We start from the raw sequence: 16,564 nt of genomic DNA, 5'->3' as shown, positions 1-16,564 counted from the left end.
CATTAAGCACCTCCCCCATCTGCATTAAGCACCTCCCCATCTGCATTAAGCACCTCCCCATCTGCATTAAGCACCTCCCCCATCTGCATTAAGCACCTCCCCATCTACATTAAGCACCTCCCCCATCTGCATAAGCACCTCCCCATCTGCATTAAGCACCTCCTCCATCTGCATAAGCACTTCCCCATCTGCATTAAGCACTTGCTACCCAGTCTCTCACTCACCCTCCACCTGCTTCAGGTTCTACAGATTTTCCACCAAAACATGAGGGTTGAAAGGTTCATATGAAAGAATTGGTTAATAATGAAATAATATAAAAACTTGAGTTCATGTTTCCATTTAAGTCTCAACAGCAGAACAGTCTGTGCAGTGTGCAAGGCAGAGCTAGGCAAGGGTCGTGTCTTCTTACCAAAGATGGATTGGTGGGTGTCATGGTTTAAATATGGTTGGCCCAGGAAGTGGCACTATTAGGAGATGTGGTCTTGTTGGAATAGGTGTGGCATTGGGGGTGTGGGCTTTAAGACCCTCATCTTAGCTGCCTGGAAGTCAGTATTCTGCTAGCAGCCTTCAGATTAAGATGTAGAACTCCCAGTTCATCCTGCACCATGCCTGCCTGGATGCTGCCATGCTCCCAACTTGATAATGGACTGAACCTCTGAACCTGTAAGTCATCCCCGATGAAATGCTGTCCTTATAAGAGTTGTCTGGGTCATGGTGTCTGGTCACAGCAATAAAACCCTAAGACAGTGGGTATAATAATGTGTGGTTTCCCTAAGAATACAAAAGCACTCTAGTCAAAGAGAATTAAAGCTAGACAGAGCATCACAGAGTTTAGCCCAGGTCCTGTATCTGTGAGAAACTGGGTCCAGCAAGGTCAGAATTTGGCACAGTCAAGACTGAAACCTCTCTCTCATATTCCTGTTTACTTATCCCTTTCAAAAGAAAAACAAGGGCTGGAGAGACGGCTCAGTGGTTAAGAGCAATGGTTGCTCTTCCAGAGGTCCTGAGTTCAATTCCCAGCAACCACGTGGTGGCTCACAACCATCTGTAATGGGATCCAAAGCCCTCTTCTGGTTGTCTAAAGACAGTGACAGTGTACTCACATACATAAAGTAAATATATAAATCTTAAAAAAAAAAAAAAGAAAAGAAAAGAAAAACAAGGCAAAACAAAGAAACAAACAAAGCAAAAGCTCAAAAGAGCAAAGTTCAGTTAGTCTAAGGTTTTTATTGTTTTTCAAATGGGAAGAGATTTGTTTCCGGGTATTTGAACACACTGTGAATCCTGGGATTGTCTTGTTTACTGCAAAAACACTGTTTCTAGTTGTGGCTCAGCCCTTAACACACACCTTTAATCCCTCTAGCTGGAGTACAAGCACACACTTAGTACACACCTTTAATCCCTCTAGCTGGAGTACAGGCACACACTTAGTACACATCTTTAATCCCAAACAACAAAGGTAAAGTCAGTTTGTGGAAGGAAGCACCCATGTTTGAAAGTGATGTCTGGTTGAGTGGCAGACAAAGTGACGAATCAGAGAAAAATTTGACAGAATAGGATATGCCCCACTCTCACGAGAAGAGAGAGGAAAGGGAAGCTACTTAAGAGAGAGCTGCACGTGGGCTGGAGAGATGGTTCAGAGGTTAAGAACACTGACTGCTTTCCCAGAGGTCCTGAGTTCAATTCCCAGCAACTACATGGTGGCTTACAATCATATGTAATGAGATCTGGCAACTTCTGGTGTGTCTGAAGACAGCTACGGTGTACTCGTATACATAAAATAAACAATCTCTTGGGAAGGAGGCAGTTTTACAGGGACTGTTATATAGAGATTGAAAGGAGAACGAGCTAAACGGTACAGACAGAATGAGCCAGAGAAGGAGAAGGAGCCAGAAGATTAGAAAACATGGCTAGAGTTAGTTTGAGCTCCAGCAGAGCATTTCAGGAGAAGCTGAGGGAAGCCAGGTTGAAGTCAGTGTGTACAGGAGCTTTGAACCAGAACAACTGAGTTGAATCAGGCATCCAGAAAGAACAAGAAAGGGTGAGCTTTTTCAGCAGTAACTCTGAGAGGCCGAAAACATTTCAGACCCAGATGAGATTGCAGACGGTAAGCTTTGGAGACAACGTTACTTCAGGCAACTAAGCTACATTAGTGTGACTGACATCCTAGTTTTAATTCTATTGCCCTGGTGACAAATGCTCTGATTTAAAGAAGTAACTTAGAGGAGAAAGGGTCGCTTTAGGTTGAAGTTCCAAGTTATAGCCCATCATAAGAGGGAAGTCAAGGCTTACGATAAGCAATCTATCGATTGCTGAAAGAAATAAATGCATGCACACAATTCAGCTCAGTCAGTCGGGACAGCGCCCACAGGCCAATCTAATATAGGCTGTCTCCCACTGACCGTCTTCCAAGAGACTGTGCCAATCTAATACAGGCTGTCTCTCATTGAGACTGTCTTCCCAGACTGTGTCAAGTTGACAATGAGAACCAACTGCCACAATTGCCAAGGCCACAGATAGGAGTCTTGAATTTTTGACAAAAAAAAATGATAGATTCACTTTTCAGGTAGAGATATTTAAGAGTAACTTGGATGTTAAAAATGATGATATTGTTAAGCATGAACGAGCACTGCTGGTGTTCTTAAGAACTCTAAGGAGGAAACAGGATATAGTTGTTACAAATACTGACTCTGAGCACACTGCCTGGTTCATAGCAAGTCCACCATTTCTTAGTCCTATGGCCTTGGGCACATTTCTCCCGTGTGTGTGTGTGTGTGTGTGTGTGTGTGTGTGTGTGTGTGTGTGTGTGTGTAAATGTGGGTGCAGGTGTGTACATGTACAGCACCCATTGTGGAGGCCAGAGGACAACCTAAGGTGTCAGCCCTCGGACACCTTTCACTTTTTCAATTTTGAGACTGTGTCTCCCATTGGTCTGAAACCCTGCCACATAGAGAAAGCAGTCTAGCTGGCTAATGAGCTTCCAAGGACCCACCTCCTATTTAGCCAGTGCTGTGATTAAAGACTCGTGGTACCAGCCTGACCTTCACTGTAGGTTCTAGGGATCTGAAGTGAGGTCGTCAGGCTGGTGGAGCAAGTACTTTGCCACCTATTTTTTTTTCCTTTTCTTTTCTTCGGAGCTGGGGACCGAACCCAGGGCCTTGCGCTTGCTAGGCAAGCGGTCTACCACTGAGCTAAATCCCCAACCCCCTTTGCTACCTAATTTATTTCTCCCCAACATATCTTACCTTCTTCCAGCCTTGGCTCACAAGCCCTTGTTATAAAACAATGCTAATACAACATAGCTTTTAAAACTGTAAAGACCACTGCTCTGTAGTATAAACAAAACATCATAACAGGAGAACCAGAAGTCAGGGGCTGGGGAGATGGCTCTGCAGTTAAGAGCACTGACTGCTCTTCCAGAGGTCCTGAGTTCAATTCCCAGCAACCACATGGTGGCTCACAACCATCTGTAATGGGATCTGATGCCCTCTTTTGGTGTGTCTGAAGACAGTGACAGTGTACTCATATACAAAAAATAAATAATTCTTTAAAAAAAAACCAAAAAACCTAGAAGCCCGTTTCAAAGAGCAACACTGATATTACAGAGAAAAATATTTGGATGTTTCAGAACTATCTCTATTACTAAGTCACTATGACTCCAAGAAATATAAAGAAGTTGCTGTGTGAGAAAATAATTGATTATTTGGGAGATATAGAATATGGTATATTTGATTTTTCAAGACAGAGTTTCTCTGTGGAGCCCTGGCTGTCTTGGAACTCTGTAGACCAGACTGGCCTCACAGAGATCCACCTGCCTCTGCCTCCCGAGTGCTACCACTGCCTGGCCCAAATATTTTTCTTTTAGCTCTTACAATGATTCTAAACATGAAAAAAATGTCATCAGTTTTAAACTATTTAAGTATAAAAACAATTCTGTTTTAACTAGCTTTTGAAGCATATGAGAGAGATAGTGAGCATGTACCAACATGTAGCGTTTGAAAGCAACGATTACTCTTAGACTCCAGTGAAAGGCTATCACTAAACCAAAGTTTATCTTCAGTTAATCTTTAGCAGGATCTCATGAAGTCTGTGACAGATTATGTTTGCGTCAGCTCCTCTGAGACGACTCAGATGGTTTTGAAGAACACAACCTCTCCCTTTTCTTTACTTATTAACCACAGGTTTTCTCCCAATACTCAAGTATTTTCAAGCACTCAGTGGGTGTAGCACATCAGTAGAAGCAGTCGATCCTGTAAGTGAGGCTTGAAGTGCAACATTGGCTTTTTTCTCCATGTCTGTTAGGAAGGTGTTGCACAAGGGAACAGCCCCTCCATTATTTTGCAACATGAGTTCAGTTCTTGATCTTCAGAGCAGATGCAGAACCACCTCACACTACTTCTGGAGAGCAGTGTGCTGGGAGATAGTTGCTCTGGTCTGGGGATTTCTGACTAAACTAAGCAGCAAGGCCTGGAACGCCCTACTGCTGACAGGAAAGCAGCCATGATTTAACCCCATAGTAACCTATGGCTATTGATAGTTCTGAGTCCCTCGAAAAAGTGTTATCTTCCCTTTTCAGTCTTTGAACCACTATTGGAATCTTTATCTCAGTCTTAGAACATGGTTTGACCGGAGAGGTTAGGTGAACACACATGTAGGAAGGCAGTAGGTTCAACATGTTTACTGAATGAACAGTGTGCTTATAATCCGTTACACAGTGGATGACATCACACTCACGCTTACTGCTAACTCATGTTTCCTCGAGCATCTGCTTTCTGACATCTTTGGCTGACTTGTACTCAAGCGTACTAACACCAGCTGTCTAAATCTTTGCATGAAAAAAGGGCAGAAGATTGTGTGTGTGTATGTGTGTGTGTGTCTGTGTAGATAGACATTAGATAGATAGATAGATAGATAGATAGATAGATAGATGATAGATAGACAGATAGATAGATGATAGATGACACAGAGAAAGAATACCAGTACCCAATAGTAACCACTAAAAATTATTAAATTTAATTTGGTCATAATCACATCAGGATTTTTAAAACCTATCAATCTTGGAATGGTGGAAGTCTAATCATAGGTCTGGATGCAGGAAACTAAGAATTTATTTATAGCTGTGCAACTCCTCCACTGACATCCAATTTAGGCAAGCTATCCCCTCACCTGTAAAAGGCATTCAAGATAACTACCTCATAGGGTGGGTTTTTTTTTAAAGTTTTAATACAATAAAAACACTACAAAATATGTTCTTACGGTCCCCAGTCATTTAACATACACATACTCTGTAGGTAAATACATTAGTTGCAGATACTTTTCGAAAGGGACAGCGAAGACACTCGTGTGGACCTGATTCACCCTCAAATGGGGAAGGAATAGCAGCACACCTATTTTCATCATAGGGGTACGGAGAACCTAGAAATGGCTTCCACTGTTGGCTGTGCACAGCGGAGGATCTGGAGGGCAGGTGCTGGAGTTTCCACGTTGTTGACATATGTGTAGTTATAGGCAAGGGAGTAACTTATTAAAGGAGATACGGGAGCCTGGGGTGCACCTTGTCTCACCTGTGGCCTGGCTCCCAGGCACGGCAGGAATTGAGAGAAAGGTGAAGACCTTTCACCACACATCTCCCAGGCTCATTCACTGAATGAAGGCTTTCTGGTGACGGTCCCCTTGTCAACAATCCCAAGTCTTTTTAGTGTTTCTAAACTAATCTCTAAACCTCCCATCTACACGGCTTCCTATTCTCTGGACCTATGACACATGTCAGTCCTCGGGGCCCGTCCCAGTGCGGGCTCTCACTTTAATGCCCCTCTGGAGCTCTTTGGGCCTCCTTTTTCTTCTCCATCCTTCCTCTTCAGAACCTCTCCTAGCCTTCTCCTTGGGGCTTCGCAGACACAGCACCTCGAGTTCCCAGAAACCCCCTCTCCTCCGACCTTGAGAAAATGAAAGCCACTACAGCGTTCGGCCACCAGGAGGAAGCCGGGCATGCGCAGTGGCTGCCTTAGGCAGCGCCTGTGGAAGCCCTGGGTGGCGAGCGCTGTCCGACTAAGCCCGCGGGTGCCAACTCGCGGGCTCGCGGGGTCACGCGGGGCGGGAGGCCGCCTGGTACCTGATAGCGGCCGGTGAGCAGCTGGCTCCGCGAGGGCGTGCACAGCGGCTGCACGTAGTAGTTGTCCAGGACCACGCCGCCGGCCGCCAGCGCATCCAGGTGCGGCGTGCGGATGACCGAGCCGTGGAAACCCAAGTCGTTCCAGCCCAGGTCGTCCGCCAGCACGAAGACCACATGGGGCGGCGGGGCGGCGTCGGAGGCCCGGGCGGGCCACAGCAGCAGCAGCAGCAACAGTGGCAGCCGCGGCCCCGGACCTCCAGCTCGGCTCCCGCCGGTGCATCCGCTCAGCTCGCCCATCCTTAGCAGCCTGAGGAGCCTGAGCTGCCCGCGCCCCCGGCAGAATCGGGAACTGAGCGCCCGGGCACCCCCTGCAAGACTACATTCACCTAGGCGGGCCGCGGGCTGGGGAGGGCCGGCGTGCACGGCCTCCGCCTCCCGGAGGGGCCGGGGGAGGAGCCGCACTGAGCGCGCGGGCAAACTCAGCGGCTGCTTCCGAGGCCCAGAGGCCTGTTATTTTCCTTAGCCATGAACTTGAGAGCCACTAGTTCCAAAGCGGTTTCACAATCTTTGTCTGATTAAATCTAGCCGCAACCTTGACAGCTAAGCCCAATAATTAGCGCCCCCTTCATCCCCAGAAGGCTGGACTGCTGACCCCACAGTCTCTCTCTGCCTCTGTGTCTTTGTCTCTCTGTGTGTCTCTGTCTGTCTGTCTGTCTGTCTGATATGTCTAGTTCAAGGCCGTCTCTTGAGGCAGATGAGAAAATAGAGGCGAGGCGTGCAACTGGTGTTTCAGATTGATTTATGAAGTGTGTACCCATGAAGCCACTTCCTTCCCATCGTCAGTGAGCCAAACACATTCCGTCTGCACAGAAATTGAAATGAAATGGTGAAGTTTCATTTCAAGAGGTTCGGGATATGTCCACCTAAGACGGTCTGCTTACTCAATGTCTAGAGCTTGAGTGATAACTGTTAGGTGGAGGAAAAAATTCGGCAGTGCTAGGAGAACACACCCTCTCTGGCTGAGGCCAAGTCCGCGGGAGTTACTTTACCACTTTCGAAGCTCCAGACGGATGATAGCCTTGAGAAGTAATTATTGCTGACGTACTCAACTGACTTCCATGCAGTGGCTGATGGGCGTTTGTGGTATTGTACCTTACAGGTTTCAATTTCTTATCGGCTTCTTCGTTAATAAGTTAGATGAAATCTCATGATGGATTCATTTCTGCATTTGTGCAGAGCATAAAAAATGTTTTCCTTTTTAAAATAAAATCCTCGAATATGTTTCTCTCTTAACATACTTGAAGGTTTTCTTTGAAGTAGATAATTACTTATCTTTAGTAAAATATGGCCAATTTTTTTTTAATTTTGGTGTTTTAAAACCCAAAGACAATATCTTAGAAGAGCTGTTTGTTTCCCATTGTGTTGAGGATAGTACAGGGGGGGACAGAAATGCCCGCTGTGATCTCTGCATGTTCTTCTACCCCATAATTGTTTCTATATCCCTGTCCTTTTTGTTTCTAAGCCAGGTGCTTACTATGTAGCCCAGGCTAGCCTCCTCCAGCTCTCTGTCCTCCTGCCTCTTCATCTACCGCTGAGAGGAGCTGGGATTCCAGTCATCTGCAACTTCCCTAGGCTTTCCCTGCAGTTGATAAACGTTGAACAGCCTCCTGTAATTACTGCTCCTAGAACTAAACACACACCAAGACTCCCCATGCCCGACATTTTCAACTGAGTGTGTTTGCTTGTGGATCCCTGGAAACCTGAGGATGAAAGAATCTGATTTTCATGTATGTACTGAACACCTATGGCATACATACTGTGCATAGTTTTGGTTTTTTTTTTTTAAATCTATCCACTGGTGTTCGCTTGATGTTTCTCTCAGATTTGACTCAGGCAACAGCTTCGTACAAGGGTAGAGGAGAGTGATGTGAGTGCTCCCTGGTACCTCAGACAAAGGGGCCCAGTGTCGATTTGCTCTCCTGTGGGATCCCTGTGTCACTAGCATTGGGTCTCCACTACAAAGTTACCATTTTCCCCCTTGTAATTACTACGTAGGCCTCAAACTTTTGCTTACTGGCTTTTATTTCTTGCGTGACTAAGATTATAATTAAGATGACTACTAATAGTGACTTTAGTTTCCTTCCTATGAGTTTCTGAGGTATTTAGTTCATTGTGGACTCTTGGATCCTTATTTTGATCAACATGTCATAAGCTTTTAGCATAATTATACCCCCAAACACACAGACACACACACACACATACTCACACCACACACACACACTCACCATGCACACATACACACCACACTCACACACACACACACACACACACACACACACACACACAACATGCTGAGTGATACTGCTTTATTGGAACAAGGAGGTGGCCCTAGCTTTTCAAAGGGATGAAAGTTGAGTGCATTTACTGGGGCTGGGAGATATACATCCACACACACATGCACATGCACACGCACACGCACACGCACACACGCAGCACAACCAGGAAGTTATAGCTAATTTTTGTGGTTTGATTGGGAGCAGAGTGGGTTGTTTTCAGCATCTCAGCATATCGTTTCTGCAGGTGGCTCTGGAATGGTCAGGTGGGGCTAAGCCACCCTGTATGACTTGGAACTATTGCCCAGTACAGCCTGGTCCAATTTGTCATGACACCAACATATCCCAACCCTAGAAGGGTAAGAAAAGAAAAAGAGGGGAAGCACTGTAGTTTCAGGGAGGTTGCTTCCTGATGAAAGGAGGATGTAGTCTCAATACTGGGAGGGGCATGTTGAGGTAACTTCCAGTTGGGATAAAAACTGGCAGTTTTTTGCAGTGAAGAATTCCATCACTTTGCGGGATGTGAAAGTTGTAAGTCTTTGCTGGAGAGATTTGGTGAGACAGCTGAAAGGAAAGGACCAAAGAGTAGGGTTCACGCGATCATAAGGATCTAGGGTTAATATGATCATTGGGCCTGCCAAGGGGTTGATCCACAGCCCTCAAGCAGTCAGGTATACTTCTAGAAGGTATTGTCTGCTCTTTCTCCGGTTTTAATTCTAATAATTGTTTGGTATTTTCCTGTTCTAGGCCTGATTGGTTTGCGTGAATCTTCCTTCCCTTAGTAAGGCCTCCATGCCTCCCTTTCCAGGGGTCATCAAGTCTAGTCATCTGTGGTTTGGAGGACCCTGCAGGAAGGGATCTGTTTGGCTTTGTAGAGTGACTATGCTTCCTTGAGGGAGGGCAGGTCTTCCTTGATCTAACTGGTCAGTTGGCTGTGTTGTACCCCTATCACTGTTGCTCTGGAAGCTATTGCATGGTGAGAGCCATTGGGAGGGCTTACATGGAACCTTTTGTTTGGTTACAGGGAGATGTTCAGTAAATAAGACATTTAAAAGACAAGGTGAACACAAAAGATTAGGAAATAAAGAGGAAAGGAGTGATGGGGAGGCTGGGGTGGGGATGGGGTGGGAAGCCAGAGTGGAGGGAATCTGAGGTCCACATGTGGCAGGAGGCTTGCAGTTGTCTCCATCTAGTCCTGTGTCTTTCGATCCCATCTCAAATAAGTTGGGACTTGGTAGAGAAGCTACGTGTTCTCCAAGGAAGGCACACGGCAAAGATCCAGAACATCATAAGTTAGGAGTCGAAGTTATTCCTGTGCCTGAATTTTCTCCGACTTGCCCACAGAAGCCTCCGTGGTCTGGTTCTTTGTCCTTTTGGCTTCTCCTTTTTCATTTCTCATGCCGTCATTTCTTTACTTTTGGCACAATGAGTGTCCTAGGCCCACTGAGTATTTCCTTTCCTCTGCTTTGGAACTGCACATTTCTCTGAGGAATTCTGACCTGTCTGGGTGGAAGACGGCCTTCAGAAACCAAGGCAGGTGCCGAGCTGTGTTTCCTGCTCTGTGTACTCTTTGCCCCTTGGTGCTCAGTAGACTGTCAATAGCAACTGGACATGTACAGACACACTGCACTGAAGTTCTCTGAAGAAACCACATTCCTGGTGAAGCTCTTGCAACTAATTGATCAGAACTTTGTAGTTATAGAGAGAAGCAGTGTTTCTAAAATCATCTTGGGCTAACCTCAGCTGCTGTAATAACCATGTATTACCAACCTCTGGATCTAAAACCTATTCACTTTGCAGACCACTACCTTCTACCAACCCTAACCTAAGCTATGAGGCTACATGTGAAACCTACCGACTGTAGTCCACCTACCTGATGTCCCCTCTGATCTAATCGGCAAACACCTTGGCTTATGGTTTTCCTTCATCCTGTGACCTCTTCTATAGTGGTACATATAGAATCTGTGTTCCTGAGCCATGGACAATTGCTACTTGGCTCTGAATAAACTAGCTTCTATTCACTTTAGAGTGAGAGCCATGATGTACATCCAACACATACATAGTCTTCTTATACACACCCACATCCTTTGTCTGCATGTGTCTGTATGAAGCCATGGGTTCATTGTCAACACCACCAGATCTATTCTCTTCCCCATCCATATGTGGGTTTTTAACAGTTTCCTTATTGCCACCAACTAATAAGTGCTATGCTAAAGGCCTATTCTCACAGAACTAACCATACTCTTGCCAACAGTGCCAACTCCAAAGGAGTTAAAAATGTAGGTCCACATAAAACTCTGCACGCATGCTCAGAGTGTTACCAAGCAGGCTCGATTGTGGGCCATCTGAAAAGGCCAGTTATTCATGGACACATTATTGAAGCAAGAATAAGGATTGTTTTGGAAAGACAGCAAACCAAGAAGATGGGAGACTGTCTCTAACAAAGACTGCTGGATGTCAAACTCCTTCATCCCTAGGTCAACGACAGCCAGGAGTGTAAGCACAAACTGTAATCTCAAAACTTGACAGGCTCTTGTGGGAGAAACATGAGTCTGGGGCCAGGCTAACTGGGCTATGAATGAGACCGTCTCAAAAAGCAAGGTGCTACACTGTGATGCTTCCAAAGGACGAGCCATTACTCAGCCATGTAGAAGAAGCCCATTTGTGCCTTGAAGATGTAGGTACCACCATTACCATATACTTTACTTCCACAGACACTTGGGGGCCATGGCTAGATGTAATGTCCTCTTCCACCAGCCTCATTTACCCATGTTCAGGAGGCTGAGACAAACAGATGATAAGGTCAGGGCCAGTGTAGCAAGACTCTGTTTCGAAAGAGGGCAATGTTTGCTGGTGCTTTCTGGGAACGGAACTACGTTTCTAAGTTACTTTGCAGAGACTGTGACACTCAGTTACATCAGAGACTAAGAGGTACCTCTCTTTGGTAACCTTTAGGAGTACACTAAGATTTTCCTCCTACACTTTTACGTCTTTCTTATTAAATTAATTCCTAAGTATTTCATCGTGTCCGATGCCACTGAAATGGAGTTGTCGGTATCATTTTATCTTTCAAATCGCTGTTAGTTATGTGCCTTGAAATTTTAGTCAAGCGGTGTCCAACACACCTTTTCTTGAAGTTAGAGAAAGTTATGTGCTGGGTAGCAGGCTTTTATTTTCTTAAAGTATGGGTGTATATAAGACCAGTGTGGGGAGTGTGGAGTGGGGGGGGGGGCGGAGAGAGAGAGAGAGAGAGAGAGAGAGAGAGAGAGAGAGAGAGAGAGAGAGAGAGAGACTGGCTGTCACTAGTTTATCAGGCAAAGGGATGGGAGCATACTTACTATTTTACCACATATGCTTCTGTACCTTCAATTTTGAATAATGTCTTCATCTGAGCAGCTAATTCTTCTTGTCCTGTTCCTATTAATGTTATCTTTAGTGACGACATTATTATATGTAACGACCCAATTTGCAAAACGCCATGAACACGATTCTTCACCCTGCACTAAGGAATCACACGCAGCCACTCACATCCACTTGCCTCTTGCTGCTGTTGGCTTGTGCTGCAGACCAGCAAACTAAGCTCGGAAGAAGCTCAGAGAAGCTGAGAAACAGGCCTGTGTTTCAGTGCCTCTCCCCAACGGCTGTTTGTTTCAACACCTTTAAATATGCTAAGTTCTGGCCACAAAGGCCAAGCAGCCTTAACACCTACTGTGTGAAAGTGCAACTAACGGTTGGTGTGGATGAAGAAGCCACACAGTTTGGAGATAAGACCGGTAGGAGAGCTTTCTTCATCGAGATGACTGAACGCACACCCGCACACCCGCACACCCGTGTGTTAAGCTGTGGCTGGACTGGAGATATTGCTCTGTTCTTGGCTGGCACAGTTTGTTTCTTGAGTACCACAAAGAGGATTGAAGTCTATTTGTTTAGATGCCACATACTAAACTGTTTTCACGATGCACTTAGCTGTGGAAATTGACGTGGGAGGCATCTTCAACTAAGGAAAGGATCTCCAGGCCAATAAAGTCCTAACACAGGTGTCCAAGGGTGTCCTGAGGTCACGCCTTCCATGTGTTAGGGCTTACACGCACACGTTACATTCTCTGGTACTACTGAAGCAGGAGGAACCCTTGAGCCTCCATACAGCATAGTACAGGGGTAATTCTTCATAAGCAGCAACCTTCAGCTTCCTGTTGGTTTTGTTCTGTGTCTGTGTGTGTGTGTGTGTGTGTGTGTGTGTGTGTGTGTGTGTGTGTGTGTGCGTGTGTCTTAGTGTGCATGTGTGTGTGGTGTGTGTCTGTGTGTGTGTCTGTGTGTGTGTGTGTCTGTGTGTGTGTGTAGGGAGGAAAAAGGTAAGAGGAAAAGAGAAAGAAAAATAATCCCCTTTAGCTCCAAGATCCTCTAAATTTAGAAATTGGTAAGTTTGAACAAGGGCTGAAGCTGGTTTGGAACAGAACTTCCTTGACCCCTTCATCCTGACCACTGTTTGTCATCTCCAGTCTCAGAGACCCTGCTTCTGCTCTGATAAAGCAAGCCTAGCATGGTAGTCTGCCTAAGACAGTGGATTCTCAGGAAAAGAAAGGGAAGGAGGGAGGAAGGGAGGGAGGGAGGGAGGGAGGGAGGGAGAGAGAGAGAGATGAGGGAGCTACACAACAACTTTTTCCAACCATGTCTAAGTACCCAAACAAATGTGAATACATGCGTTTAGGAAAAGCAATCCCAGTACTAGAGAAGAAAGTGAAATATATGTGCTGGTCTATGGAGAGTCTTTAAAAAGCAGATGCATATAGTTGTGTTAAATTAAGTAGTCCAAAAAGTCACACAATGTACACTATGCCTTTCAACCCTTTCTAGAGTTTCTAGTAAGAAATACCACATTTCAGAAATCGTGTCTACATTTACATACACATGTCTTCCTATCTGAGCCTAGGCAGTAGCATATTGCATTTTGTCATGGAGAAAGGAAAAAAAAACATTTAATTTATGGTTAAAATGTAAAACGTTCTTAGCTGGTTTATGCTTTGAAAATTTTGTTCCTAGGTAAAGCTGCTGTCTGAGGACACTGAAGGATATCCTAGTCGGTGGAAACGGGCCCTGGGTCAGGGATGAGCCCGAAGTTTATTGCCCAGCCCTGCTTCCTGTCCCCACCCCAGAGGTGTGAGCAAACAGCCTGACCCTCCTGTCACCACAGTCTCAAGCCAATTTCACCACCGAGCCTTCCCCCGAACGATGAACTGTTTCCTCAAACCATGACCCCCAAACCAGTCCTTCTAGATGCTTCTAGTCAGTTGGTCATAGCAATAAAGTAATTAGTGCAGCCATAATGGGAGTACTTTTCGAAGCATTACCTTTCCCAGAACTAACTCCTGCCCAGGCACACTTGCTCCCCTTGACCATGGATCAACAGATGTCTCACCGTCCTACCGGTAACCACTGCCTGTGCCCCGCAGTCTTCCTCTTCGGTGCTCTATGTCACAAGGAGCCAACCCTTCCACAAGAGCCAGGTCTCTTCACCTCCTCGACATCCAGCTTGACTGAGTCGATGAGTGACCCTGGTCAGGTCTGGAACGGGAAAGTAAGGAAGCCTCTTTGGACACAGTGGTGGCAGTGGGGGCTGTGTCTTTTCGATGGTTCGAGCAGCTGCTCCTGTATGTCCACGTGGTCCTCGGACTGTTTGCTGGCTCCTCCAGAGTGTCCTTATTCTGCCTGTTAGGTTGAGCATTCGAACTGTTTGTCAAGTTAAGCCCATGGAGAGGCCACATGGGGATGGCTGTCCTGTTCGCTCCAGCAGTTCAAGCCTCCTTGGTGAGGCCCCCCACTCAGGTGGCTGAGGAAGAGGTTTGAAGTTCAAGACCAGCCTGAGCAACTTTGACTCTGTCCTGAAAGTTCTAAGGAGAATAGTTCAGGCGTAGGATGCTTGTTTGCCATGTGCTAGGCCCTAGGTTCAATCCCCAATACTGGACAAAGAAGACAAATTTGGATGAACACATGATAAGATTCATTTTTAAAACCTTACCTCTTGTATATGACTCAGTTATTTTTTAGTATTAGCATGAAATAAAATAAGAAACAGTGACCAGAAGAGAAATATATAAAGATTGAAAGTTTTCTGTTGATATACATATATATCAGTAACAAATAATAAAAATAAAATGAAATAAATATTATACCACAAAAAGGAGCAAGAAGGTGATATTCCTAAAATACAGTTTTGAAAAAGGACAATATTAATATTGATTACTTTTGCAATAAGCTGCTTTGCCGTGTGTGTAATTTACTTATTTACTTTTTTTTATTTTTATTTTTTTATTTTTTGTTTTTTTTGTTTTTCCCCCGGAGCTGGGGACTGAACCCAGGGCCTTGTGCTTCCTAGGCAAGCGCTCTACCACTGAGCTAAATCCCCAACCCTACTTATTTACTTTTAAAACTCCACGCACGTGAGTGTTTGCCTGCCTGTGTCTATGTATGTTCAGCACATGCATGCAGTGCCCACAGAGGCCAGGAGAGGGCGTCAGATTCCCTGGAGCTGGAGTTACAGAAGTCGCCCTGTGGGTCTGGGAATGGAGCCCTGGTCCTCCGCAGAAGCTCTTAATCACTGAGCAATCTCCCCCAGCCCCACAGCCTTTCTGTCTTTAAGCCTCAAGGTTTACAGGCATGTCAATGGCTTCATTTTTCCGTTTACTGAAAAACCGTTTTTTAAAGGTTTATTTTGTTTAGATGTATTTATGTGTCGCTCTCTTCAGACATACCAGAAGAGTGCATCAGATCCCATCACAGATGGCTGTGAGCCACCATGTGGGTGCTGGGAATTGAACTCAGGACCTCTAGAGGAGCAGTCGGTGCTCTTAACCACTGAGCCATCTCTCCAGCCCTGGAGAAACCATTTATTTTTAAGTTTTTGGTTTCACCGTTTCTTTTATATGAGCAACAGGCACACAGGCAATTAGTAGAAAAACTCGAATCTAATGATAAGTTTTGTGACTCTGCTTTCACAACCATACTACCATAGTCTGTGTCTTTGTTTCTTTGGGAACAATTCTGGGTTACTTGAAAATGTCCCCGTTCATCAGAAAATTCATCATGGGCCTCTTTGATCTTCACACAGTTCCAAATCTGCAAAGAGGAAGCCTGGGGCTCAGCCTGTTTTAGAGGATAGCAGTTCAGTTCCCAGCACCCACGTCCGGTGACTCACAACTGCCTGTAACTCCACTTGCCTGTGATCCAGCGCCCTCTTCTGGCTCCAGAGGCACCTGCACACAGGTGCTATACACTCCCACAGACACACGCATGCGCGTAAACAAAGATAAATTAATCTTTAACAATTCGAAAAAGAGACTGAGTTTGAAATATATATTCAAAATCAGTGAGATGTTTCTCATTTGACCCTACCATTTTCTCTTACTGAACACACTGAAGTCTGCCTACTGTTTTACGGTACACATAACTTCAGAACAACAGAATCAAAAAAAAAAAAAAAAAAAAAAAGCTCACCTTCGGTCTCTTTGTATTTATAACCCTCTGTGGTTACTGATATTTCCAATTTGGTCTTTAAACATAGTACGGCTAGATCGATAAGGGTTTGAAGACATAGACTCAGCCCGAGTAAATTTGAGTGGTTCGGCAGCAAAAACTCACTCTAAAAATTAATTTCGTGGAGCTGCGAATATCAGGGACCCATGAGAAAACCGTACCTCTCCAAACCACCTCCATAAACAGTGCACTGTTCATAAAGATGTAAGAGAGTTTGTCATACTGGTAAAGACCTGTCATTCTAGCACTTGTGATGCTGGGAAATGGGCCAAAACCACTGTGGGCTATAAAATGAGATCAGGTCTCAAAAATACATCAGGGGGACTGGGGAGATGGTCAGTTGTAAACTTACAAGCATAGGTCCCAGCACTCACATAAAAGTCATGCATGACCAGGCAGTGGTGGTACATGCCTTTTTAAATCCCAGCTCAGGAAGCAGAGGCAGCCTGGTTTACATAGAAAGTATCAGGATAGTGAGGGCTACACAGAGAAACCCAATTTTGAAAAACCAAAACCCAAACCAAACCAAACAAAACAAAACCACACAAACAGACAAAAGCACTCTGCTTAACACAAGGGGAATTTTTCA

The 16,564-nt window shown here is 45.2% G+C and overlaps 1 protein-coding gene and 1 long non-coding RNA gene across 2 annotated transcripts in view; one reads left to right on the top strand and one right to left on the bottom strand.

Moving 5' to 3' along the window:
• Arsb (arylsulfatase B) overlaps positions 1-6,504 on the bottom strand; it is a 158,457-nt gene extending 151,953 nt beyond the window's left edge. Inside the window, 1 exon segment of the mRNA NM_033443.1 lies at positions 6,113-6,504. Within this exon segment, the coding sequence (NP_254278.1) occupies positions 6,113-6,409 (297 nt within the window). The 5' untranslated portion in view covers positions 6,410-6,504.
• Positions 6,505-7,634: 1,130 nt separating this feature from the next.
• Positions 7,635-14,623, top strand: LOC147995991 (uncharacterized). Its single transcript, XR_015673765.1, has 2 exons — positions 7,635-7,899; positions 13,486-14,623. It is a non-coding gene; the product is annotated as an uncharacterized LOC147995991 (long non-coding RNA).
• The last annotated feature ends 1,941 nt before the right edge of the window (positions 14,624-16,564 follow it).

The sequence above is a fragment of the Rattus norvegicus genome, chromosome 2, assembly GCF_021556685.1.
Source record: "Rattus norvegicus strain SHRSP/BbbUtx chromosome 2, alternate assembly SHRSP_T2T, whole genome shotgun sequence".
In the NCBI taxonomy this organism is placed as follows: Eukaryota; Metazoa; Chordata; class Mammalia; order Rodentia; family Muridae; genus Rattus; species Rattus norvegicus.
The sequence above is the reverse complement of the archived record's forward strand: the minus strand, read 5'-3'. Positions and strand labels throughout refer to the sequence as shown.